The sequence below is a fragment of the Capricornis sumatraensis genome, chromosome 1 (genome assembly GCF_032405125.1).
Source record: "Capricornis sumatraensis isolate serow.1 chromosome 1, serow.2, whole genome shotgun sequence".
Lineage (NCBI taxonomy): Eukaryota > Metazoa > Chordata > Mammalia > Artiodactyla > Bovidae > Capricornis > Capricornis sumatraensis.
In genome coordinates, this window is record NC_091069.1 from 133,957 (window position 1) to 161,779 (window position 27,823).

Here is a 27,823-nt window from a genome sequence, read left to right on the forward strand (position 1 = left end):
TTACCATAGTCAATGACCAACCTAGACAGCATGTTATAAAGCAGAACCATTACTTTGCCAACAAAGGTCTGTCTAGTCAAAGCTATGGTTTTTCCAGTGGTCATGTATGGATGTGAGAGTTGGACCATAAGGAAAGCTGAGAGCTGAAGAATTGATGCTTTTGAACTGTGGTGTTGGAGAAGACTCTTGAGAGTCCCTTGGACTGCAAGGAGGTCCAACCAGTCCATCCTAAAGGAGATCAGTCCTGAGTATTCATTGGAAGGACTGATGCTGAAGCTGAAACTCCAATACTTTGGTCACCTGATGTGAAGAATCGACTCATTGGAAAAGACACTGATGCTGGGAAAGACTGAAGGCAGGAGGAGAAGGGGAGGACAGAGGATGAGATGGCTGGGTGTCATCACCGACTCTATGGACATGAGTTTGAGTGAGCTCCAAGAATTGGTGAAGGGCAGGGAAGCCTGGGGTGCTGCAGTCCATGGGGTGACAAAGAGCCAGACACGACTGAGCACCTGAACTGAACTGGGCTGATAGTCAATGAAGCAGATGTCTTTCTGACCCAGCAGATGTTGCCAATTTGACCTCTGGTTCCTCTGCCTGTTCTAAATTCAGCCGGTACATTTAGAAGTTCTTGGTTCACATACGGTTGAAGCCCAGCCTGAAGGATTTTGAGCATTATCTAGCCAGCATGTGGAATCACAGATGACAGAAAGTGAAGAGGAACTGAAGAGCCTTGTGATGAAAGTGAGAGAAAGGAGTGAAAAGCTGGCTTAAAGCTCAGCATCCAAAAGGCAGAGATCGTGGCATCCAGTCCCATCACTTCATGGCAGATAGATGGAGGAAAAAACGCAAACAGTAACAGACTTTTTCTCTTGGGCTCCAAAATCACTGCAGATGGTGCAAGTCAAAGTTGCTCAGTCATGCTCAGCTCTTTGCAACCCCATGAACTATACAGTCCATGGAATTCTCTAGGCCAGAATATGGAGTGGGCAACGTTTCCCTTATTCAGGGGATCTTCCAAACCCAGGGCTCAAACCCAGGTTTTCCACATTGCAGGCAGATTCTTTACCAGCTGAGTCACAAGGGAAGCCCAAGAAAGCTGGAGTAAGTAGCTTATCCCTTCTCCAGCAGATCTTCCTAACCCAGGAATTGAACCAGGGTCTCCTGCATTGCAGATGGATTCTTTACTAACTGAGCTATCAGGGAAGTTCTGCAGATGGTGACTGCAGCCATTAAATTAAAAGACGCTTGCTCCCTGGAAGAAAAGCTATGACAAACCTAGACAGCACGTTAAAAAGCAGAGGCATCACTTGCCAACAGACCCAAAGCTATGGTTTTTCCAGTAGTCATGTATGGATGTGAGAGTTGAACCATAAAGAAGGCTGAGCTTTGAATAATTGATGCTTTTCAACTGTGGTGCTGGAGAATACTCTTGAGAGCCCCTTGGACAGCAAGGAGATCAAACCAGTCAATCCTAAAGGAAATCAACCCTAAATATTCATTGGAAGGACTGATGCTGAAGCTGAAGCTTTAATACTTTGGCCACCTGATGTGAAGAGCTGAATCGCTGGAAAAGATCCTGATTCTGGGAAAGATCAAGGGCAGAAGGGGGAAACAGAGGATGAGATGGTTGGATGTTATCATCAACTCAATGGACATGAGTTTGAGAAAACTCTGGGAGATAGTGAAGGACAGGGAAGCCTGGTGTGCTGGAGTCCATGGGGTCACAAAGAGTCGGACACAACGGAGTGACTGAACAACGCAAGGACATGGGGCAGGGTGGCGGGGGGGAGAGGATGTCCTGCACGGAGAGAGCAGAATGGCAACACATACGTTTCCGTATGTAAGACACAGCCAGTGGGGATTTGCTGTGTGACTCAGGGAACTCAGACTGGGGCTCTGTGACAACCAGGGGGGTGGGACAGGGTGGGAGGTGGGACGGAGATGCAAGAGGAAGGGGACACATGTACACTTACGGCTGATTCACGTTGGTGTGTGGAAGAAACAGACACAGTATTGTAGAACAATTATCCTTCAATTAAAAATAAATAACCTTTTTAAAAAGAGAGAGATGATGTGGTCTAAAAATGAAGCCAAGGGCACAACAGCGCCAGGTGTGTGACACCCCAAAAGATGAGCGGTGGGCCTTGGAGCACATTCCGCGATTCTCTAGCCTTTCAAGGGGATATAAGGTGAGACTCCAAACGGGCCCCACGAGTCCTGTCCTCTCTGGGACGTGGAACGGTGTTGGCCTTGGCCATTTCAGCAGCAGCTCAGGCCAAGGAGGCTGATCTTTAACAGCGCTGTAGGCACGGCTTCCGTCCAACAGGGGGAGACCTAGGAAGACACACCCCACTGCACGCTGAAAGGTTAGATGCGCAGAAGCACCACCAGCTAGGGCCAGAGTGCAGGGAACAGAATGGGGCTTATGGATTCCCCAAATTCCACGAAATAGGAAGCAGGTCAAGAAACCTCAGCTAGAATGCTTACCACTTTTAAGGAAAGAAGACCAGGGGCTCCCAGACCTAAAACAAGGAAAGGGGACCAGGAGGCATGAGGACCCAGAACTAGGAAAGGGGACCAGGGGGCGCCCAGGAATAGAGCTAGGAAAGGGGGCCAGGGGGTGCCCAGATCTAGAACTAGGAAAGGGGGCCAGGGGGCGCCCAGTAACAGGAAGGAAAGGGGCAGGGCACAACTTTTGAAAGAATGGCATAGCTCATGGACACAACATAAACCAATTAGAATCAAATGGGGCCAAGAAGTCAGACAAGCCGAAGCCTCGATCTCAATCGGCAGGCGAAATGAACACCCAGAGGCACATGACAGCCCCAAAGCACTGTCAGAAGGCCAAGGAGTGGGTGGTGGCCCAAACCCTGGAAATCTCCACTCCTTCCCCAAGTTGGAATAATTCTCCCACCCATTAGCATATGAAATTACCCAGCCTATAAAAACTAATCACACCACTTTTCGTGGGCACACTCACCCTGTGCGATGGGCCCACACTGTCTGTAGAGTGTGTTTCTCTCTGAATCTGAACAAACCCACTTCTTAACTATCACTCTGTCTTTCACTGAATTCTTTCTGTGATGATACATCAAGAACCTGAGCTTCATTAGGTCCTGAAACCAGGTACTGTGGGTTTTGCTTGGGTTTGAGTCCAACACTTGGGTTCAAGTCCCCATCTGAGGTAGATGGTTTCAATCCCAGACCAAGAGCTAGGAAAGGGACAGGGGGCGCCCAGATCAAGAACTAGGAAAGAAGACTCAGAGGGCTCCCAGTCCAGGAAGCAGGAAAGGGGCCCCCGGGGACACCTGGACCTAAGACCTGATCGGGGATTTTCCCAATGTTTGCTGGACTCCAACCAGCCCTTCCTTAGGTCCAGTGTCCCCATTTTGACCAGGAAGGTGGAGAACAGCTGCCCCTGCCCACCCTCCACTGTATGCAGGGCGTGGGGCTGGATACCTTGTCTCTCGCGTTTCGTGGCTTGAAGATCTAGAGAAACTGTGGAGCCTCAACCAGACCTGGGTCCAATTAGGATGATGAGATTCTGCCTCTGAGCTGATGCTACAGTAGGGTGAGGCGGGGCGCGGGGAGTGCGGGTGAGCGTATCTTACGCTGGAAGAAGCTGGATCAGCAGACCGTGGCAGGCAGCCCCGAGGACGGCCCGCACAGACCCCCGGATCCTGGTAACATTCTTCCCCATGAAAGGTGGGCTGGCCTGTTGACTCCCTCCTGACAGACACAGTAGCACCGCTGACAGCTCTTCCCCCTGCGACTGCTTTCTGCAGCCTCCGTCTGGCACTCGCGTCGTGAGTTACGGCGTGGTGAGGACACGTGTGCAGCTCACGGAGCCCCTGCGACTGCTTTCTGCAGCCTCCGTCTGGCACTCGCGTCGTGAGTTACGGCGTGGTGAGGACACGTGTGCAGCTCACGGAGCCCCTGCGACTGCTTTCTGCAGCCTCCGTCTGGCACTCGCGTCGTGAGTTACTGTGTGGTGAGGACACGCGAGCCGCTCACGGAGAGGCCGCGGCCCTGGGGGCACGGCCGGTCACCCATCACAAGCCAGTCCTTTCAACAGTCTCTAGTGGGCCTGAGCGTAACCCTCCAGTCCTAATCAAGCCTCAGGCGAGCTGCACCCCTGGCTTCAGCTGGACTGTGACCTCGTGAGGGCCCCCAGGCCACAGGTACCCTGTCAAGCCACACCTGGACACCTGACCCTTAGGAACTGTGAGACAATAGATACTTGTTCTGAGCTGCTAAGTTCTGGAGTAATTGTTAGCTTATGTGCAAATTAGTCCCTGTCCTGGGACCTAGCCGGTTCCCAGATGACCCTCACTCTGAAGGCTCCTCCCCGACTGGGTCCCCTCTGCCTACATTTGCCAAGCTTTCTCTTTTCCTTTGTAACCAAGAAGGAAGAGGAGCAGAAGCGCTGGCTCGCTCCCAACCGTCCACCCAGGTCACAGGTGCCGTGTCCCGAGAGCGCTGAGGCGGTCGTTGCCTTCCCCGCCCGAGCGCAGGCAGTGTGGCAGGTGTGCAGCCACCGCCCCGGGCTCCGGTGCGGACCGTCCTGCATACGAGCTGGGCAGCCCTGGGCCCATTGCACAGTGTCCCCAGTCACTCACGTGTGAAGTGAGTCGTGAGGACCCGACACACTCACGGGCCGTGTCTGTCGGCTGCGCCACGTCACGGAGAGAGAAAGGCAAACTCCATTTCAGGTTGAAGCGTCCCTTTGCCCAAGGTCCAGCCTCCCTGCCTGGCTACTGAGAAGGCTGCAGAAGGGCAAGGCCTCCCTGGGCTGAGGCCTGGCCACTTCCCACTCAGGCCCTCCACCAGGTTAGAACTCTGCCGCACGCAGGCGTCAACAGTGCCCATCCTCGGGCTCTGGGGCCAGCACAGGGCAGCACCCTGCACAACTGCAGGGCCCAGGGAAGGGGCTTCTGCGCTTGTCCACGGTGAGCATCAGAAGCACCTGCCTTCCAGGTCTCCCGCACTACAGAGGCTGCTGAAGGGACCCGGGACCACTGCTCCCCTCTGGCCTCCCAGGAAAAGCTGGCACATGTGTCCAGGCCTGCCCAGGCCAGACCTGCAGGATGGGGTCAGGACCACAGCCTCCTTGAGCCTCCATGGGATAGCAGCAACACATTTAAAAGATCGCCTGCCAAGCACAGAGGAGGCCACAGAGGCTTGAGCTGACCTTGGGACCACAGACAGGTCAGGACGGGAATGAGGCTGCCCCGTGGCCGACACCCGCACCGGTAAGGACCGGGCCAGGACAGGCCTCCCCTGTCGGCAGGCTGCCTTTCCTACTGGGGGCATCAGTCCCCCAACCCAGGGACTGTGCTCCAGACCCCAGCTCACACTGGGTATGGCATCGTGGGGGAGGGCTGCGTGTGCTCTCAGGCCAGGACACGGTGGGCCCACCTGGACCCACAGCAGGCATCCCTGATGAGGAGGCTTACTCACCCCAAAATCGAAGCAGTTGAAGGACGACCGGAAGTAGCTCCTGGGCCCCAGGCCGTACATCTTCAGGGACATCTCTGTGAGGAAGAGACCCAGGAAAACAAACTCTGCAAAGTCTAGGAGAAGCCGGAGAAGAGGGGGGTTAGCTCGCGGCCTCCTCTCGCCTGGCTCAGTCCAGACCGGAGGACACCAGACCTCTGGGCCGATCCAGGGGGCAGCTTCCAGGCCTGGTCTGCGGCTCTGAGCTCCAGCCTCAGCCCAGGACAAAGCAGCGAGCAGAGAGGACGTGACGCAGAAAGGTGCTCCTTCCAGCTTGCAGGCGAGTGCCCAGGCTCCCAGGACCAGGTTAGGGAGTGAGCTCTGGGTCAAGGGCCCAAGTCTCCCAGGGGACTTAGGTGGTCGGGCAGGAGGCGCCCAACCCCCCGGAGATGCTGGACGGCCTTGGACCCCCCCTTCTCCTTTCAGTCTCACTCCCTGACCCACACACCGACTGCAACTGGAGTCCCTCTGCGAGGACCCTGGGCCAGAGCGCCAGTTTCTCTGCAAGGACCACCCTGACCCACACACCGACTGCAACTGGAGTCCCTCTGCGAGGACCCTGGGCCAGAGCGCCAGTTTCTCTGCAAGGACCTCCCTGACCCTCTTGGACTCACAGCACCATGTTTGGTTTTAACTCTGTTCATAGGCTCACCCCACTAAAGGCAAGCATCCTTACCACCTAACACCCCCAGACCCCCACAGTACGAGTCTCCCAGGAGGCACCCACACTTGCTAGGGGCCCTGGGGAGTCACACAGAGACCCCTGTGGGTGTGGTGCCTTCAGCTTCCTGCAGGCTGGGCCCGGCAGGTGGCTGTGGTGAGCAGAGCCCACTTCAGCCCAGGGATCCTGCCGCTGGTGGTGCTGACCCTGCTGCAGGGCTGAAGGGAGGCCACACTGGACCCGAGGGTCATCCTGGGAATTCAAGGCCCAGAGACACTACTCCAACCCAGCCTAAGGGGAGAACAAGCAGGGTCAGAGCAAGAAGAACAGTCCAGAAGCTGTCTGAGACCGCAGACTGCAGGAGACACAGCCAAGCTTAGCCCCTGACTGGCTGGCCAAACCAGGAATTCCAGGGATCAGAACAAGGCCGCTGTTTTTCACCCTCCGCCCAAAGCTGGAATCCATGCATCGTTTCAGAGTGAGCCAAAGGCACTGTGGCCCCTGACCTGGGGCCAGGGAAGCAGAGCAGGAGGGGCAGAGCCCCACGGGGCCAGGGGCCAGGGGCCAGGGGCCCGGTCACCAGGCAGCCACCCGCCCGGCGGCCCCAGGGCCTCTGGCAGCCAGACTGGCTGGGGGACTGGCCCTCAAGGAGCTTCTGTTCAAACGGAAGGTGGAAGAGAGGGTCACACACGTCCTGCCCTGCGTGCACACCCTGAGACTGTTCTCCCCCATGTGCTGCACAGACACACAGGCCTCCCCAGGCAGCTCTGCAGCAGCTGAGACCCCAGATGAGCAAAGACACCAGTTCCACTGCCCACTGGGCAGCGTGCCTCACAGAAGTGTGATGGTTCATACCGCCCAGGAAGGTCTCAGGTAGGCGACCCAGGTACATGGACAATCACCACCTGCCTGGCCTCTGAAGCCAGTCCAAACGCCAGCAGGGTACCCGAGCCGTGCCCAGGATGAGTAAGGCGATGGCACAGCAGCCCTCCTGGAGAAGCCATGTGACGGCTGTGCCCTGAGTCCAGCTTGGAACATGATCCTCTCGGCCCCTGCACTCCAGGGCCTCACGAGGGGAGCTCAGGTCTTGGAAGGAGAGACCGCAGAGACAGGGCCCCTAGCTGCCCCACCCAGACCTTGGAGCTGAAGCTACCCAGTGGCCCGTCTTGCTCCCCTTTATTGGAACCAGCCCAGGAAGTGCTAAAAGGGAAGCTCTCCAAGAAAGGAGGCACCTGGAACACAGCCTCCACAACATGCCCACTGCCCTCAGCTTCATACGCTCAGCCTCCCCTCAGAGGCCAAGAAAGGGCATCCACATGTTCCCTCCTAAAGTACTCATTCAGCCTGCAGGCCCTTGCGCTGCCCTGAGCTGGCCCCAGAGACAGCTGACCCCGCCCTCAAGGAGGTCATGGGCTCAGGGAGCAGGGCAACTACGTTATAGTGTCTGCGCTGTAACAGGAAGACACCAACTGTAGGGACAAAGGGACAGGGGAGAGGGTGGCCAGGTCCATCCGGCCAGGCCCAGGGGTTCACGGCATGACAGCATCCACTCTCAGGCCCCCTTCACCATCTGGGCATCAGTCTCGGGGTCCTTAGTGCCTTGGGGGTGGTGCATTTGACAGGCGGACAGCGAGGTACATGGCCAGCCTCAGGCCAGGGCCCCATCTGCCTCTGCCTCCTGCAAGGCCTGCCCTCCCGGGCTGGGTCAGCCCACCTCAGCTTCAGCCCAGCACTGAGCAGATGCCTCCAGACCCAGCAAAGGCCACCCTTACCTCCAGCCATTTTCCCTGGGGGATGCTGATGAATGCAGGCGTTTCCAGGAAACCACAGAGAAGATGAGGCAGTGAGGGGGCAGATTTGCAGCCAGGGATGCCTGCGGCCCGGCCAGCACCTAGGCACTTCCAGCCTCATGCTCCTGACATCAGACACGCAACCAGGCCGTGCAGGCCCCCTCCAGCCCACTCACTGGGCAAATCTCCAGGAAACAGGAGCAACCGCAAGACAGACTGGGTACCACCGGCTTCTTGTAGGAAGAAAAGGCCTAGCTAGGAAGCCCCAGGGAGCAGCCACACCACTGCCCGAGTGAGGAGGAAGCCCTGTCTCCCCAGCCCCTGCCCAGCCCCCAAGGGTGGGATATCGCAGCCTGAGGACTCAAGGAGACATTGAATTCAGTCCCAAGCCAGGTCCCACACCAAACCATGGGCCCAGGACACGTGAATCAGGGGCAGGGCACCCGGCTCAGTGCACACACTTTGGTTCCTTAGCCTGCCCTCCCCACCTGGGAGCCAGCCGGGGCCCCTCCTGCTTCTCCTCTCTCTGCCCTTTCCCATCATGCCAGCAATGGATTGCAATCGAAGTCTGGGAAAAGCCTGGAGCCAGCCCCCAACACAGCCCTCCCCATCCACATTTTCGGGTGCCCTGGGGGGCCATCCATCCAGAGCCCTAAAGAGCCCAGCAGCAGCAGCCCGGCCTCACGGTCAGAGCTGCCCAGGCTCCGTGCGGCTGGCCTGCCGGGGGCCGGGACTGGGAGCCAGGAGGGTTCTCTGGAGGAAGGCTTTCCTGGGCGTCTGGGCGGCCGCACGCATACAGGGAGAAGGAGACGGAGGGAGGAGAGGGAGGCACGTGCGGAAGCCCAGAGCAGGCTGTCTCCAGATCAGCCACTAACACGAGGGGCTGACCCCGGGGAAGGGGTGGGAGGGGCCCCTGACCGCAGGACAGAAAGCATTCATACAGCGTCTCTGGAGGGCTCGTGAGGCAAAACGAAGAAGCAAGCCCTTTTGTTGCACACGCCCTGCAGGGCCCTTGGGTGTGAAGGAACCTGGTCCCTGGGAAGGGGCCTCAGCTCTTCACGTCCTTGGAACTATAACCAGGGCCAGACAGGTCACGACCCAGAGCCCCTGCTGTGTCCTGAGGCTCATGACCACGTTAGCAATAATCCCTGGTCAAGGACACGTCCAGATCCAACCAACCAAGAAGAAAAACGGAAACAACTGGAAGAGCCCTGGGAGACCCCTAGGAACCAAGACTCTCCTCAGGGATCCAGGGCAGACGGACCCCTTAGCTCCGGGGTCGAAAGCCCGTAGGGCAGGAGGCATCGTCCCGGTTCCCCAGACCCCTACTAGTTTCCCACTACACCGACGGACGGGGTCTAACCAGACCAGCCCAGCCTCCTGGAACCTGGGCCCAGGCCTGGGCACATCAGGCCTCCAGCAGAGACCCCCGGGGCACTGTGGTCGGCACAGGGGTCCTACCCAGGGCACCCCAATGCCACAGGCTGCGGGCTGGAAGCGTTCCCGAGGAGGCAGGCCCCGGGAGGGCTGGGCCCAGCTACGTACACAGAGCCGTGGTGAGCCGCTGGGGCTGCTGGTAGTGCACGATAGCCACGCACAGTGTGTTCAGGGCCACCACGCACAGCACCGCCCAGTAGAAGCTCTGGGCCTTCACCAGGCGCCGGATGAAGAACCGGAACATCTTCTCCTTCCTGCGGAAGTATGACGAGCTCTCCGTCTTCCCGCTCTTGAGACTGGCTCGGGCGAAGGGGGACCCTGCAGGAACAGGGGCTCGCTGAGGGTGTGGGGGACCACCGGGCCCCAGGACACACTCTCCCTCCGCCAGTGTGAGCCCTGCAGACGCACCTTCCAGGACGTGTGTCCCCCGCCCACAAGGACACTTGCTCTGGCCTGGCTCAAGGCACCAGCTTCCATCTCGGGTGCCGTGTGCGTCAGATCCACTACCAACATTGGGCTAAAGGGCCCTGCGCCCCTGGAGTGGCTCCTGGCCACACCCCTGCTTCACAAACGAGGGAGCCAAGTGCCGGGGCGGTCTTCCTAGCTGCAGGGCCCTGGCTGGGAGGCCCGCACTGAAGCAGGCCAGTGGTCCCCAGCGCCCCAGCCGCCTCACAGCAGGGCAGTCCCCACGCTCCCAGGGCACTCTGATTCCTGGCGTTACCTGGGGAGCCCTGCTGCTTCTGGCCCTTCCTCCCTCCATAGCTCCGGGGCCAAAAGCCACTGACCGCCTGCTTTTCTAGCAGTTGCCTTGGAACACAGCCTAGCTCCTTCACCTGTGTCTGGCCTGGCTGCACAGAGCCCAGAAAGTCTGCCCAGGAAGCTGCTCCTCTGCCCCGACTCACCCGCCAGACCCAACTGCCCTCTCCCGCTCCCATGCCCACAGCACCTGCACTGCCCCCCAAGGGGAGTGCCTTCCCCCCGGCTCCTTCTCAGCTCCGAGGCCACCCTTCTCTAGGCCCCAGTGACAGGCCTCAGCGCCCCAACAATCACACCCTTGTGCCAACTGCACCGCGTGGGCTTTGCAGTCTGTTCTTTGCCTGAGCCCCAGGCCAGACTGAGCTCTGGGGGGCAGGGCTCCCCTCTGCACCCCCAACCCCTGGTGCCATGTGACAATGGCATGAGCGGGCGTCATGGGTGCCTGGGGGCTCTGAGTGCCCCCAAGTGCTCAGACACAGGCGGCTCGGAACTCCTGGCCTAGCTGCAGCCCCTGGGGAAGCAGCATGGAGCATGCTACACAATGGTGGGCGTGTTTGCACAGGGCGGGGTGTGTGTGCAGACTCAAGAGCATTTTCAGGCTGGTGTCTTCTTGGACTCACTAAATGAAGATGGGCCGAGGCCTCTGGAGCAGCTACATCACACAGAGAGACACTGTGCACCAGACACACGGCGGGTCCTGAGGAGCACCTGTCAGTCAGCCCTTGTCGGGGTGAGCAGGGCCCTAACGGGGAGTTCCCAGCACTCTAGAGGCCACACCCACACCCCATCCTCACCTGCGGAAGGCGCTGTTCCAGCACAGCCTCTGGCTGAGCCAGGACACAGCCCCCAGTCCGTGACCTGACACCAGCCAATGCCGGGTCCTCGTGACTGGCTCATCCAACACGGCCTCTTGGCCAACCTTGCCAAGGGCTGCAAAATGCCAAGGCCACAGCCAGACACACCCACTCCCTCCTCCAAGACAGCCATGGGGCAAAGAGGGAAGACAGGGACCCAGTACAGGCAAGGAGAGGCCTGCACACAGGCAGAGCCCGCACAGACCCACCGGGGACCCACACACTCAGGATCCCCAGACACTGCCGTTTAGAAACAGTCACACACATGTGCTGCCAAGCACACCCCAATGCTGACCACACCCCAATGCTGACCACACCCCCAAAGACACACTCAGATTCACACAGGCGCACACCTGCGATCACACACAGGCCCACTCTGCAAAGGCAGGTCAAGAGAACATGTGACTCAAGAAAGCACTTTGTGCACACACGTGGCCAGTAGGACAAGCAACACACTCTCCAGGGAGACTCCCTGCTGGACAAGCCCCGTGAGGCCAGCTGGCCACGCCCAAAGAGGGCCTCAGGGCTGCTGTCCTCTCACACCCCGGGACCACGGGGCCTCAGGGTGTCCCGGGCTGGGTCCCTGAGGACAGGCGGCACTTCCCACGAGCAGCGCCTGTATGCTCACAGCAGCTCTGGCGAAAGGGGGTTCTGCAGTAGAAGTGAAAATGTGTCACAATCAGAATCCCTGCTTTGGGCGGAACCCTGCAACATCAGGACTTCTAGGCTTTGTGCGTTTTCCAGGTTCCACTTAATCAGCATGTATTCTTCATGATAAAAAGGCTTTTTCCACAAAAAATACACATCTTCGAGCTGAGGGGCAGCTGAGAATGAATGAACTATGAATGACAGCAGAATCAAGCCCCAGTTAGGGTGGCGTGGGTGCCTGTGCACACGTGGGGTCTGTGCACTAACCCAAGCGGGGTCTCATTAGTCAACATAATGTCTGCGCCAGCCCCGCTGAGCACCATCCCTTCGACGACTGCCCTGAGTGGGGCACAGAAACGCCGGGCAACCATGACCTGCCCCTGCCCCCACCATCCCACCAGGGCACAGGCACAGATCACAGGTGACAGGCAGGCAGCGCAGGACGCCTTCCCGCTTAGCGGCTGCATGCCTTGGTGTGGGAGGCAGAAGTGATGTGGACTGGACGCCAGGCACGTGGCCACGCACCCTGTCCACCCAACAGGCACATGGTTGGCACATCCTGGCAGCCGAAGAGTCCTCACTGGTAACAGATACGGGGTCTCAAGGGGCTCTGGGGGTTAAGGAAAGCATGCAGGCTGACCCATCGGGCCTCAACCAGCAGGCAGCATGGAGCTGCGGGGAACCCAGGAGGTGCCAGGCCTTATATCCAGACCCGAGTGAAGCAGACCACCTGAGGCCCCGAGTGCAAGGAGCCCCTTGGGCTCTGCTGGGGACTTGGAGCAAAGTCTGCAGGGTCCCAGATATGGCACAGAGCCAAAGCAACCAAAATGAAACCAAGAGAGAAAACGAAACTCCTCCCAAGTCATTCAGCAGATGAAAGGAAAGACGTTCATTCTTTAAAATGCAAACTAGGAGCCTGAAGATGCAGCAAAGCCATGTCTTAGATAAACAGATACAGGAAATATAAGGAGGAAGAAATCAAAGGAAAAGGCTGAGAGACACAAAGGAGCACAGGAAGCGCTAACACAAAGTAACGGGAATTCCAGGAGCAAAGAGAAAAAGGAAAGGAGGTTAAATACCTGAACAAATGGGAAAAATCATTCCTCGAGTAGGGAGACCTGAGCTGCAGGCCGAGAGGCCCCCTGGGCTTCAGACCCCAGGCAGAGGGCACTCCAGGAGGGGCCGCATCTGCAACCAGGACGCTAGGAACAGGGCAGTGACCCCGCAGAACGAGAGAGAACCACCACAGCAGCAGAGGCTCTCTCGTCAGGAGAACCACAAAGGGCGCCTGAGCCTGTGCAGAAGCCAGTCACCCGCCTACACGCCGCCTAGCGGGGCGCCAAGAGACAGCCGAGCCAAGACAGAGCGGAGCCCGCGGGCCCGGCGACCCCAGAGGAGACAGCACCCACGCGGCCGCTCGCTGGGAAGGCCGAGGCAGGCCCACGCCTGCCCGGGGCGACCAAGGGCCTGGTGACAGTGAGAACTAACTCCCCAGGACATCTCCCAGCACGAGTGGGGAACAGGGAGCGAAGCACTGCAGATGCTTGCTGGGCTGAGGGCGGGGCAGAGAAACGCGAACCACACCAAGTCAGTTGTGGAAACACTACCTCTCGGTGGTAAAGAGGGTAGGGAAACACGAAGACAGTAAAGACGGTGTCCCTAACTCTGGGAGCAGGGGAGGAAGGTCATCATTTGTGGAACAGAAGCAGGAAGAGTCGGAAATTAGCAGAGGGGAGAGCGTGATGAACAGCAACCTGGTCTAAGGGCAAAGCAGGGAAGATAGAGACCACGGTATCAAACACCGACACCAAACACCAAAGGAGGAGGGGAAGAAGTCACGGATGCCGACCCGTACACTAAGCAGAGACAGGCTGGACTCCCCCATTAGGCACAAAGACCACAAGGCTGGGTTAAAAAAAAAAAAAAAAAGCAAAACTCAGTTACATGTTGTTTGTAAGAAGAACACTGAAAATACTTAACATCATAAAGAGTTGAAAATGAAAGGAAAAGCAAAGATACCAAGAATGCGAACTAAAACCCAAAAATAATGGCAGCAATGAAAAGTAAGACGTTTGCTGTCAGACAAGGGATTGTCCAGTGGAGGCAGTGAATGGACAAAGAAGGTTCTGTGTGATAATGGAACACACGACTCACACAGAAGAGGTAACAGCCATAGAGATATACAGCGGCCAAACGTGTAAACAGAAGCCACGAGAGATACACAAGGGAGCGTCACGAAAACGCAGCTCAAGGCCACGGGAGACACACAAGGGAGCGTCAAGAAAACGCAAATCAAAACCACAAGAGATACACAAGGGAGCGTCACGAAAACGCAGCTCAAGGCCACAAGACTTATCACCTCACATTTGTCAGGATGGCTACTTCCAAAAAGACAAAAGACAATGTTGGTGAGAACATGGGAAAACTAGACCTTCGTGCTCTGTTGACGGGAACGTGAATGGAGAGCCGCACTGTGGCTCCTCCAAAGCGAAACTGAAACCACCTGGTGGCCCAGCAAGCCGGCTGCTGGGGAGACCACCTCTATCTCTGTCTCTCTTGGGCTTCCCGGGTGGCAGCAGTGGTAAAGAATCCACCTGTCAACGCAGGGGACATACGAGGTGCGGATTCGATCCCTAGGTTGGGAAGATCCCCTGGAGGAGGGCAGACAACCGACTCCAGTGTTCTTGCCTGGAAAATCCCACGGACAGAGGAGCCTTGCAGGCTGCAGTCCACAGGGTCACAAAGAGTCGGACATGACTGAGCGAGCACAGCATGTATCTGGATCTGGATCTATAGAAAGAAAGGTCTCCAGAGTAACTGAAATCAGAATCTTGAAGAGATCTGAGCTCTCCCATGTTAACTGCAGCACAATCCACAACAGATAAGACATAGAAACAACCCACTGCCCACCGACAGCTGAGTGGACAGAGAAAATGCGGTCTGTATGCACCACAGAACACTCTTCAGCCTAATAGAGAAGGGAACTCAGCAATATGTACCCACATGGAGGGGCCTTGAGGATGCCATGCCAAGGGAAATGAGCTACATTCAGAAAGACAAACGCTTCGTGAATGACTGCACGCAGATGAGGGATCTAAACCAGTGAAATTCATTAAACCAGAGACAGGACAGTGGTGACCAGTGGGGCTGGAGGGCTGTGAACAGGACCAGGGTGCCAGTGAAGTGGGACGGACAGGCTCTGCAGACCTGCTGCCCAGCGCAGCACCCATGGCCAACAGTAATCCACCACACACCTGAAACGTAAGAGGATGGGTCTCATGATGTGCTCCGATCACACACACGCACACACACGCACGCACGCACGCACACACACACACGCACGCACACACACACACAATTTTAAGAAAAAAATACAAAAGAAACTCATTAATAAAAAATGAAGTGGGAATGTTCTAAACACCTCTTTCAGAACTGAACAGATTTAGGAGATAAAACATAAAGACCTACAGAACTGGAAAACACAATCAACAAACTTGACTTTGAGACACACTTACACCCTGTTACTCTCAAAAGCGGAGCGTACACAGAGCATGCTTCTGTCAATGAAACTTTCTAAAGTCAGTCATGAAGTTGGAATCTGAAAACTTCTAAATATAGAGATTTACTGGCCACATTTCCCAATCATTATCTGATAAAATTAGACATAATAAAAAGATGGTCAAAATATTGCTGCTTATAACTTAGAAGCACATTCCCAGATAAATTTTGCCTCAAGAGGAAAGTAAAAAAATTGTTATCTGGAAACCAGTACAGAGGGGAATTCATAACAAAGCTCTGTGCAGAGGGAAACACGCAGCCTTAACTGCTTTCACTGTTAAAGAAGAAAGAAAAAAGAACAAGTTATACATTTTAAGAAATCAGAAAAATAATAATAGAATAAATCAAAATAAAGTAGAAAGATAAACCTAATAATGACTAAAAATAACAATAATAAAAATGAAAACAAAAAAATAAGGAAATCTACAATCTGTTTATTTTAAATCATCATTAATACATACTAAGCTTACATGATCCTAATTAAGAAATTAGAAATCGAAGATAAATATACTGACAACCAGGAAAAAGCAAAACCAAACTTGACACAGTCTAGTTGGTCTCAGAGCTTTAAACGCCTTCTGCAGCCGGAATGCCAGCCCCTAACACGCAGAGTGCCCAGCTGACACCCCATGCATCTCCAACGTGTATCTCAAGCTCAGCACAAACTCGGAACCAAAGTCTAGTCATTGTCCCCCAAAACGCATGGGTTTCCAGTCCCACCCTCCTGGGCAGGGCTCCTCTGTGGACACTCCCTGCAGAGCTGTCCTTGATGTCTCTCTCTGCCTCATCTCCACGTCCGACTCGTCAGAAATCCTGTGGGCTTGTCCTCAAGATAGATCTAGAATCCAACTGCTTAGTACCCCCGCCCCCAGCACTGGGGTCCTCATAGCAGCCCTTGACCTAGTCCTGCCCTGCCCTCTCTGCATGGTGGGCAGTCTTCAGCACCCCCCTGCAGCCAGATGCCACCCTCCTCTGCAAACCACCACGGCTAGCAGAGTCCACACTGGGCTCCAGACCCCCCGGCGCTCTCGTTTCCTCCCCCGCTGCCCCAGCCCTCCACTCTGCTCCGACCACACTGGCCTCCTGGACTGCCTCCGGGTCCTCTCACCTGTCTGGGGAAGTTCTGTGTCCTGGTAAGTTCACCTGCTCATTTCTTCAGCTTTTTACTCAAAGGTGACCTTCTCAGGGCCTGTTGTAGCCACTCTATTTAAAACCCCTACATCCTCAGACCCTTTGAGCCCCCCCTTTCTCTACTTTTTTCCTTTTCACACCTAGCACTGGAATGGAAACTCCAAAGATGAAGGCGTCTGAATCTTGTTCAATGCTATAGCCCAATGCCTCAGGCACCTCCCAACACATCTGGGCACTTAGTATCTGTTGAGTGAATGGACCAGCAAAGAACTGAATGGAGGAGAGATGAGGAGAGCACAAGAGAACTCTGCATGTGGTTCTACAGAAACAAGCTCGAAAGGCAACAAAAGGGAACATTTCCGGACAAAATGCAACACTGGTCCATACTCTTCTCCCTGGCGGCCCAGACGGTAAAGAACCTGCCTGCAACGTGCAAGGCCGAGGCCCAGTCCCCGGGTTGGGAGGGTCCCCTTGAGAAAGGAGTGGTTACCCTCTCCAGCATTCTTGCCTGGAGAATGCCATGGGCAGAGGAGCCTGGAAGGCTACAGTCCATGGGGTCACAAAGAGCCAGACACGACTGAGCGACTAACACATTCTTGTCATTTCTTAGCTAGATGGGTTCACATTTTTATTTCACCTTTAAAGAACATATAATTTAGGTGTTATTTAAACTATTCCAAGCTACAGGAAAAGATTTTTTACCTCTCTAATTCATTTTACAAAATCATAATAAAAACTTTTTTAAAAAACTTTAGGTAAAATTAGAATAGAGGGACCATTTAAATATTAACACTCACTATAAATTTGAAAAAAATTAAAATTCAGATCCACAACATATATTGGTCTCCTATTAACAAACAAACAACCCAACAGAAAAGTGTACAGTACATGAAAAGTCACCAACACCCAAATTCAAATGGGAAAGAAACGCTTAAAAAGAGGTTCAAAATCACTAGTAGTGAGTGAAATGAGAATTAAAATTGCCAGAAAATACCACCTTATAATCATCAAATTCCCCTCAAACTGGGAAAAGTCGAGAGTAGCTGCAACCTCCAGGCAGGACGAGAACAGAGGTGTTCCTGCACTGGGGTGAATGTCTGGTCGCAGACCTTCTGCGCAGCGGGCAGCGGCCACCCTGGGAGGTGCCAGCACAGCCTCCCTGCAGCAGCCCTGCTCCTGGGGCCCGGCCCACGGGGGCGAAAGCTCTGCTGAGCAAGGACAGATGCTTAAGCAGCTGATCGCAGGGCAGCGGACAGCACGCCAGGGACGCTGTGAGCGCCGAACAGGAGCAGACCCTAATCAGACCAGCTGGTCAGGGCGGGCGCGTTCCAAAAGGCACCGACGGGGAAATTTTGTATGAAACTGTTCGGCCAAAAAAGGTCCCTCTAGTCAAGGCTATGGTTCTTCCAGTGGTCATGTATGGATGTGAGAGTTGGACTGTGAAGAAAGCTGAGCGCCGAAGAATGGATGCTTTTGAACTGTGGTGTTGGTGAAGACTCTTGAGAGTCCCTTGGACTGCAAGGAGATCCAACCAGTCCATTCTAAAGGAGATCAGTCCTGGGTGTTCACTGGAAGGAATGATGCTAAAGCTGAAACTCCAGTACTTTGGCCACCTCATGCGAAGAGCTGACTCATTGGAAAAGACTCTGATGCTGGGAGGGATTGGGGAGAGGAGGAGAAGGGGACGACAGAGGATAAGATGGCTGGATGGCATTGCCAACTCAATGGACGTGGGTTTGAGTAGGCTCTGGGAGTTGGTGATGGACAGGGAGGCCTGGTGTGCTGCGGTTCATGGGGTCACAAAGAGTCAGACACGACTGAGCGCCTGCACTGGACTGAACAGGAACTGGATGTCTGTAAAGTGAAAAGACCCCAGAAGTCCACAGCATGTGTGCGTGTGTGTGTGTGTGTGTGTGTGTGTGTGTGTGTGTGTGAAGGGGGGCTTCAGTTCAGTTCATCTGAGTTCAGTCGCTCAGTCGTGTCCGACTCTTTGTGACCCCATGAACCACAGCACGCCAGGCCTCACTGTCCATCACCAACTCCCGGAGTCCACCCAAACCCATGTCCAGCAAGTCAGTGACGCCATCCAACCATCTCATCCTCTGTCATCCCCTTCTCCTCCTGCCTTCAGTCTTTCCCAGCATCAGGGTCTTTTCCAATGAGTCAGTTCTTCACATCGGGTGGCCAAATTATTGGAGCTTCAGCTTCAGCATCAGTTCTTCCAATGAGTATTCAGTATTCATTTCCTTTAGGATGGACTGGTTGGATCTCCTTGCAGTCCAAAGAACTCTCAAGAGTCTTCTCCAACACCACAGTTCAAAAGCATCAATTCTTCAGCACTCAGCTTTCTTCACAGTCTAACTCTCACATCCATACATGACCACAGGAAAAACCATAGCCTTGACTAGACGGACCTTTGTTGGCAAAGGAATATCTCTGCTTTTTAGTATGCTGTCTAGGTTGGTCATAACTTTCCTTCCAAGGAGTAAGCGTCTTTTAATTTCATGGCTGCAATCACCATCTGCAGTGATTTTGGTGGTGGGGGGCGGGAGAGTGGTATGAGTGTTATCTGAGATGAGCATCTAGAAATGGGAAGGATAAACCCCAAACTATTGACATGGGCTTACTGAGGACAGAGAATGGGAAGTATAAATAGATAAACAAATACACAAATGACTTATTAGAGAGCTCAGTCTTCCAAATGTAACAATATAATGGGAAGCAGCTCATTCAACTCAAGTCCACTAGGGACCGCTGGAGATCAAGGTGGTGCAGTCTGGGCCTGACTCGGTGTCTGTAACGCGAAGTGGTCATTGCCAAGTACACCCCCTCCCCATGCTGCCAAAGGTGGAGGCCCAGGGCCGGGTCCTTCTTTCCCACAGAATGCACAACCTCAGGGCATTCAGTGGGAAAGGCTCAGGCACTTCAAGGTGCTAGGATTCTGGCACCAGGCTAAGAGGAAGGGGACTAAAAAGATGAAAGAACCAGGCTTCCCTTTCACTCTTTGAGAAGCAGGGGATGAAGCCAAGGCCTCAGAGGCAGCAGACCCAAGGAATATGGGAGACACACAGAGCTTACAAGAGAGATAAAAGAAACTTTCAGTCCCTACAGCAGCAACACACGCAGTCCGCAGCCTCGGGATGTGCCAGAGGTCTCCAGTCCACACAGGACAGCAAACCCAAGAACAGCCAGCCGGGAGCCAGCAGTGTGCTGGCCTGAAGGAGCAAGAGGCAAAGAAGAACTCCAGGAGCCATGCGCGCAGCCCACCTCAAGGCCTGGCCCCAGGAAGACATCTCTGCGCCGGGCGCCCTCCCTCCTGCCGTCTGGCAGACACACCAACCTGGGGCTGGCCGACTGACTTGGGGTGGGGGGACGCTGGGGAGGGAGGGAAGGAGGAGAGCCAGGGTGGCGAGGAGGGAGCGGGCGCACACCCCGCACAGCACACCCCCACAGACTCACCCACAGCACAGAGGTCTGCAGAGCGGCCCTCTCCCTCCTCCGCATGGATCAGGTCGTTTCGGCTCCTCTTGGCGGCTGCTCTCTTCAACACTGCTTTAGGCAAAGGGTGCGCAGATGGCGTGAGTGCAGCCCGGCTGGCCGATCTGCCTTAGGGCTGGGCTGTCTCCCAGTTGCCCACTCCCTAATCTCCAGGAACCAGCAGCCTCTGCAGATCCCCCCTCCTGAAGCCAAGGCTGGTGGCAGGAAGGACGACGCCTGGCCCCCATGGCCCCTCTCGGTCCTCAGAGCAAAAGGGACAAGGGATTTTGGGCTCCTGCTTGTCCTTCTCTCCATGATGATGTCTGTGGGGAGGCCTGGCTACCATGGGGACCAGGACACTTCCAAGCAGGGCAAGGCCAGGGCTGCAGCCAGCGGCCCCAGCAGCCCGCACTCCGAGGGCAGGTGAGACAAGAGAGATGAGCTCAAGGCCGCAGGGGAACCAGCGAGACTGCTGAGGCCCCAGGTGTGGGCCCCGCGAGGCCATGGCACCCTGTTGGGCCCCGTCCTGAGCAGCGGGCACGAAGACGGCAGCCTTCCTTCCTGCCGCTGGGGCTGCGCTCACCCTGTCCCCGCTCTGGGGCCCCATGTTGCACTAGGGGTCTTCCACAGCAAGCTGGGGCCAGAACCATCCGGAGCCCTGGGGTCAGACACGGCTTGGATTAAAACCGCAGCCTTCTAGAAGCAGTGCGGTCCCCCCGAATTTTCTAGGATGATTTGAAACGAGCTGAGGAAGACCGAGGGACTGGATTTTCACTTCTGTTTCACTGTAACAGGGGCACCTGTGAACTCACAGTCACGAGTCCGCCGCCGTGCTGGACCACATGGCTCTCAGGCAGTGCTGTGAGCACAGGCTCCTGAGACCCCGGGCTGAGCCCACTGCGGGCTACACCCACTCTGGTCAGGGCCCACAGCTCCCCAGGAGCATCCGGCTGACCGCCACGTGCTGCTGACCCACACAGAGCCTGCCTCCGACACGCAGGCACCCGGCAGAGCAGAGGCATCATGCCTCACATGCAAGAGCACGCGTGCCGCGGCCCAGTGGCCCCCAAAGCCCAGAGGCCAGGCAGAGAGCACTGACGGCAGCCACCTACCATCCAGAGGGGACTTCTCCTCCGCGTTCTTGTCCTCCTCGGCCAGCATGACTTCCTCTGCGAGCGAGACACAGCCTCAGGCCGGAGCCCTCCCGTGCCCACCCCTGACGAGGGCTCGTTCCCCAGAAACACAGCAGAATGGAGCCGAGGCCCTGCCTGCTTGGCCTTCCCACTTCCAGAAGCCACTGTGGCCACGGCTGAGCTCATCCCACTGAGTCAGAGCCCTTGGTGTGTCCCACAGACAGGGTGCCATGAAGAGGGCCTGGCTTGCTCCCCCCTCACGTGGCCCTCCTGCAAGCAGCCCCCACCCCAGCAGAGCTGGCTCCTGGAAGGCCCTGGAGTGGGGGCAGGGAGCCAACAGAGCCCAGGCCAGGAGCGCCACACAGCCCTGTCCTCACCAGCCTTGAAGATCCACTCCAGGTACCCGTTGAGCTCCCGCTCGATCTGCTGCTGCCGGCGGAGCTTCAGAAAGGCCCGGCGGTTCTCCACCCGCTCACGCTCCTTGGCAAACTCTCTGTGATGAGCAAAGCCAGGGCGGGAGGCAGATCAGATGGGTATAAGCTCACCTACAGGCCCTACCTGTCTAGCCAGAGACACCAGGAACCAGGAAGAGGCCGGGACAGGGGCAATGAGCCACGGGCCACCCCTCCAGGCAGCTCCCACCACCCTGGCCTCTGCCCACCTGAGCACTGACAAAGCCCAGGCAAACGCTCCCTGCTCGGGCCCCTGCGGCACACAGGGACAGCTCCCCAGTGCCCCAAGAGGGACTCCACCGCCCCCGGCCTAGAGCAGGTTTGGGCGCACACCCTCTGAGTGCGGGGCCCTGTCCTCTGGACAGAGACGTGCAGAGAGCTCATGGACAAGAACCCTCCAGAGGACTGTCACCTTTCTTCTTTGGCTGGTTCAGACCCTCAGCCATGCTAGAAGTGGGGCAGGGAGGAGCCAGACCAGCTCAGGGCGGCCAGAGACAGGGAGACAGTCGAGCGTTGTGAGGTCCGTCTGCAGCCCGGGGCCCTCAGCACCTGCCACACCTTAGCTGAGGTTCTAGGCTCAAAGGGCCAGAAGGAAGCCTGCGCACACACACCACACACATACCACACGCACACACACCGAGCTCAGGCGCCCAAGCGCAGGCAGGCGTGCTCCCAGGGGAGAGGGGCATGCTGTTCTCCCTCAGGAGCAGCAGCTTCTGGGCTCGACAGAGGGGCTCCCCTCACAGCCCTGGCAAGGAGAGCTCGGCTCCGACCAGGATGGACCCCGAGCCTGAGACCACCATCGAGCAGGGCCTGAGCCACCTCAGCCCTGGCCATGAGAGGGGATGGCTCCCTCCTGGACATCTCACCCCGCCCAAGTCCGGACTAAAGAGATGCATGGCCCCTCACAGTCTCCCCACCAGGCCAGCCCCCTTGGCCACACCCGAGCGCAGAGGCCTGAGGGCAGGACGGGGTGAGACCACACTGCCCGGGCGGCCTGAGAGTCATCAGCAGTGGCTGACCCAGCCGCCGGGCACCCAGTGCTTGGGGGTGGCTGTGAGCCTCCCCTCCCCAGGCTTCTGCCCCTCCAGGAGGAAGGCTGTGAGCGGAGCGACCCATTCTGCTTCTCCGGGTGCTGGGAAGGTGAGAGCCCAAGGCATGGACAGGAGTGAGGCTGAATCACCTCCAAGCTGGCCCCTCCAGCAGCCCTCATCCAGCCGAGGCAGAGTCACACATGTGGTGATCACCAGCCTAGGCGGCTGTGCAGTCTCCCGCCTTTCTGGGGCTGGAGGAGAACCCTGGGCCCAGCTGAGACCAGTTGGGAAACCAGCACCCGCAGGTGGGGGAAGGGCTGAGAGACACCAAGTCCGCGGGCCTTCCCCAGGCTCCACGGGCTACCCCGATCCTCCTCCCATGCTCCAGAGCATCCCTGAGCAGGGCCCACGCGTGCCCTGCCAGCCTCCCCACCTCCTCACAAGCCTGGCGGCTCCAGCCCTGAGCTCCCCGCATCGCAGACCCCACGCTCTCTGCACCTCCACTCCAGCAGTTCTCTGCCTGCATGACCCTCCTTGCCAAGCTGGTCCCCCTGCGTCTCAGTGGAGCTGCCCCTTCCCCAGACCCTCCTCTGGGCCCAGGCCTCCCGTGGCTTCCCCATCCCAGCTCAGACTGCAGCCTCCACCTGACAGGGAGCTCCCGGCATCCCCGGGGCTGCCCCGGGCAGAGAGGCTCGGAAAGGCACGCTAGTGACAATCAGAGCCTCACAGGAGGGAGCGAGGCAGGGGCACACGTCAGAGCCGAGCAGAGCGCTGGCCCAGACACTGCCCTTTCGGTGGCGGCACCTGCTCAGACAAGAGGACAGCTGCCCGCTGGGTCCCCCAGGCTCTCCCCAGCCTACCTCATGCCAGGGGAATGGCAACACTCCCCCCCAGCTTTACAGGGATCTGATGCCCAGGTGGGGCAGGGTGGCACGGCCAAGCCAGACGCCCTCTAGCTCTGTCCACACAGCCTCCTCAGCCCCGGAGGACGGTGGGAGCCCCAGACACCAGCCCCGGTGGTTTCCTGAAGCCAGCAGCACTTCTCCAGCCTCAGCCGCATGTAGGCCAGGAGGGCGCGGTGGGCCGCAGGTTGCTGCACCTCTCTCCCCAGGAGGGTCAGGGCCTTTCTCCAGGAGGGTCAGGGCCTTTCTCCAGGAGGGAACCTTGCCCTGTGCCCTCGCTTGTCCTCTCCGTGAGGTCAGCAGGGACAGGTGCCCAGAGAGGAGGGTAAGCCGGGGTCAGGGCTGGGGTGCAGGCCCGGGGCCGCCGCATTCCTTCTCCAGTGTTGCGGCCGAAGGCTCTCTGGCCCCTGGGGCTGCTCCTGCAGAAGCCCCCCGACGAATCCAGGTAAGAGGCAGCGGCAGCCCCTCCCGACTCAGAGGCCGGGGCGAAGGCCATGAGCTAGAGGCGAGGAGGCCAGGGGGGAGGTCCGATGGCAGCCCAAGGGCAGGCTCGCTAGAGCTCAGGGCTCTAGGAACAGCCAACCAGGGCCAGGCCGGGCCCCGCCTCCCCCACACCACCCAGGCCACGTCCAGTCCCACCACCCAGCCCTGGCCTGCAAGCACGGAGGCGCACGCAGCGGCGAGGCCCTTACCCTGAGAGCACGCCCAGCACCAGGTTGAGCATGAAGAAGGAGCCGATGATAATCAGGGGCAGAAAGTAGAGCCAGTTCCAGGTGTTGCCGGCCGCGTCGTTGGTCTGGAAGCAAGAGCAGATGAGCAGCACGGTGGGCAGGACAGCGCCCCGGCTTCTCGGTACCAGCAGAGTCAGGCACGGTGGGGCCAGACAGGAAACCCAGACTACACCTGCCTGCCCTTGCCCCCTCTAGGACGGGGGCCCCCAAAGGACCAAGGAGCTTTGTACTCCTGACCTGTCCAGCAGCACCAAGAAGCCAAGCTTCACCCCCCGGGGGCCCCACCTGGACACCTCCCCTCCGCCTCCCAGGCTGCTGGACACACCTGGCAGCTTCAGAGACAATCCTCCTTTGTGAAGCCCAGGGACCCCCAGGTCCAAGTCCGATCTGTCTCCTGCCACACCCACAGTACAGCGCACGGAGCCTGGGCCGCAGCCCGTCAACAAGCAGGCAACTTGCTGCTGTTGCCCCCAGGGAGGAGCTGAGCCTGACAGAAGCCCGCTCTCGGCCGGGTCTAAACAACTCGCCGCAGGGGGGCTCCCCCCAAGCATTCTGGCTTTTAGAGCGCGGCCCACAGAGGGATAAGGCTCTCTCCATCCAATTCTTTTCCACTGTTGTTCTGTTTTCAGGGGCCTGAGGGAGACCTCTTTCTCCACACGAATCTGCTGCTAGAAGTGAGCCAAGGGGGTGGGCAATGTGGGCAGGCAACCACCGGGCCCCCTGCCCCTCCGCTCAGAGGCAGCTCACGAGCCAAGGGCCAGGTCTGAGCAGGACAGGGGCAGTGGGCATCCTGGCCCTGCCCTGAGGCTGGGCTGGCGTCCAGGTGCTGCTGCTAGGACCACTGTCCTCCAGTGTCCCCAGCCTGGGCAGAACTGCAGACTCCACCCCTGCAAGTCGTGAGCCCCCTTGCCCGCCCGCCCGCCGCCTGTGGCTTCTGATTCCTGGACGCTGACTCCAGGCTGGCCGCCAAGAACCCCGGGCCTTGACCAGAAGGGATGCTCAGATATCTGACTTTGCTCGCTACCCCTATTCGCTGACCAACCTCTGCCAGCTCCAGACAGAGCCCAACCTAAGGGCTACAATGACCGCCAACGCAGTCAATGCCCTCCCTGAAGGGCACCCAGCTTCCTTCTAGGGAAAGGAGAAACGTGCTGCCGCCTCAGCTCCTCCCACCCACTCGGTCAGGGGTTTGGCTCCACGATGTCCCACTAATGGACCATTTCCACCGGTAGCCAAAGTACCCTATTCTCACCTCAAGAAACAAACAAGGACTTGCACTTCCGGGAAGATGAAGCAGACATTCTCTTCCCTGTTTCTCCCACTGAGTACGGTTAACAACCTGAACATTATATCTAGAGCAAACATACATATCACAGAGGGCTCTGAAAAGTGGAGAAGAGAAAGCAGATCAGCTGGGACCTCTGGACACACGAGGGGTTCCCTGTGTTTCTGTCTTCTTTTTCCCTCATATACCCCAGACCTGGGGCTCTTAAAACCTACAAGCTGGAAATGCCAAGAGACAGACAGTAAACACAGCAGCAAAGCCAGGGTGCGCGCCCTCCCTCTCTCTCTCCCTCTCTCCCCCTCTCCCCCCGCCTCTCTCTCTCTCTCTCTCTCTCTGTCTCTCCCCCCCCTCGCTCTCTCCCTCCCTCTCTCTCCCTCTCTCTCTCTCCCTCCCTCTCTCTCCCTCCCTCTCTCTCCCTCCCTCTCTCTCCCTCCCTCTCTCTCCCTCTCTCTCCCTCTCCCCCTCCCTCTCTCTCTCTCTCTCTCTCTCTCTCTCCCTCTCTCTCTCTCTCTCTCCCTCCCTCTCCCTCTCTCTCCCTCTCTCTCTCTCTCACTCTCTCTCTCTCTCTGTCTCTCTCTCTCTCTCTCTCTCTCTCTCTCTCTCACCAAAGGGCCAGGAAGGGGGCCAGCTAGTAAGACAGACAATGACTGCACTATTCCAGCCAAACAGGGCAGGAAAAACATGATGCCACCTCCACCCTGGTCAGCAAAGACCCAGGAGGAGCTAGACAACACACTCCCCAGACTGTAACAAGGTAACCAACCTCCCAACACCCTTAAACCACCGACATTTCAGAGAAAGACAAGCAGGGAGGTGGACATCCTCCCACAGCCCCCTCCCCACCCTACCTCTGTGATATCAGTCGGGGCCACACAAAGAGCCTGCACTTCCGCCCCCAGGCGGCAGTGACAAGACATACTACCCGCTCCCTACTGAGGCGCTGCTGCCAGAGTGGCCCTAGGGGAAAGTCAGACTTTCACCATCACCCAGTAATGAGGCCACATACAGCCCCCCAACCCAGCACGTAATGTGCACGGACCATGTGGAGAGCAGAGAAGAGGCACGCCTAACCCTCCCAACCAGGGAAGCACCCCAGAGGCACGCTGGGAGGCAGAATTCCCACTCCACCGGCAGAATGAAAAGCACCCACACAATGTGTCAGTGGAGGCCAGGCAGGGAAACCAGCCTTCTACGCCCACCTTGCAGTAGCAAGGCAGCAACCCCTGCTTCTCTTGGCAGAAGTCAGAGAAAGTCAGATAGAACAGAGGGTTTAATAAGATCCAGGGTCTGAGAATATAATGCCAAAAATGCTCAGCTTTCAACTGACACTCATTTACCAAAACAAGAACCAGGAAGAGCACAAACTGAATTAAAAAAAAAAAAATAGATGCTGTGAAATAAAGAATAAAAAGCAAACAAAAGAATTAGATGCTGTGATGGCTAATTTTATATGTCAACTTGACTGGGCCATGGGGTGCCCAGATGTCTAGCCAAACATTCTGGATGGTTCTCCAAGTGTGCTTCTGGATGAAATTAACATTTTAATTAATAAAGCAGATAGTTCTCCATAATGTGATGGGCCTCATCCAATCAATTCAAGGACATACTAAAACAAAAAACTGACCCTCCTTGAAGTAAGAGAGGATTCTCCGAAGAGAACGCAGACTTCATCTGCACCATCAGCACTACCGGGCCTCCAGCTGCTTGCAAACTGGAGCTGCACCACCGGCTCCACTGGGGCAGGAGCCTGCCAGCCTAAACTTACTGCACACTTGCACCTGAGAGCCTTCATAATCACATGGGCCAGTTCCTAATAATAGAGATCTTTCTCTCTGTCTCACACACACACACACACACACACGTCTTGTTTGCTTTATCTCTCTGGAGAACCCCCAGAGATCACCAACACTAAGATGACAGAGATGATTGATGTATCTGACAAAGATTTTAAAGCAGCCATTGTAAAAATATTTCAAAGGGTGATTGTATGCACATTTGAAACACATATAAAAAGTAGAAAGTCTCAACAAAGAAATAGTATCATCAAATAAATAAAAGGTACAATGAAGAATCAAATGGAGAATTTAGAACTGAAAAATACAAAAATCAAAATTAAAATCTCAATGGAAAGGCACAACAATGCAGACAACAAAGGAAAGAATCAATAGACGGTAAAAGAGAAGGAGAGCGAGAGACAGACTTTAAAAATCAAATAAGAAAGAGCAGAGCAGAGCCTCAAGAACCTGTGGGTCAATGAGAAAACATCTGACAGTCACAGGTCACAGCAGTCACAGGTCACAGGTCACAGCAGCCGAGCACAGGAGAGAGGGGAGAAAGCCGAACAGTACTCAAAGAAATAATGGCTGACAAACCCCCACATTTGGCAAGGGACATCAACCTACAGAGTCAAGAAGCTGAGTGAATACCAAACAGAATAAACTGAAAGAAATCCACACAATATTTCATTGTCAAATC

At 56.6% G+C, this 27,823-nt stretch overlaps 1 protein-coding gene across 2 annotated transcripts in view; it reads right to left on the reverse strand.

Annotated features, from left to right (window-relative positions):
* The window catches only part of CACNA1B (calcium voltage-gated channel subunit alpha1 B), a 207,706-nt gene that overhangs the window by 113,315 nt on the left and 66,568 nt on the right, over positions 1–27,823 (reverse strand). For both annotated transcript variants that reach the window (XM_068979402.1, XM_068979411.1), the window contains exons 7-12: positions 24,025–24,128; positions 21,322–21,437; positions 20,924–20,980; positions 19,794–19,883; positions 9,496–9,705; positions 5,464–5,576 (exon numbers count right to left, since the gene is read on the reverse strand). In XM_068979402.1, coding sequence (XP_068835503.1) covers positions 5,464–5,576; positions 9,496–9,705; positions 19,794–19,883; positions 20,924–20,980; positions 21,322–21,437; positions 24,025–24,128 — 690 coding nt within the window. The remainder of the gene's footprint in view (positions 1–5,463; positions 5,577–9,495; positions 9,706–19,793; positions 19,884–20,923; positions 20,981–21,321; positions 21,438–24,024; positions 24,129–27,823) is intronic.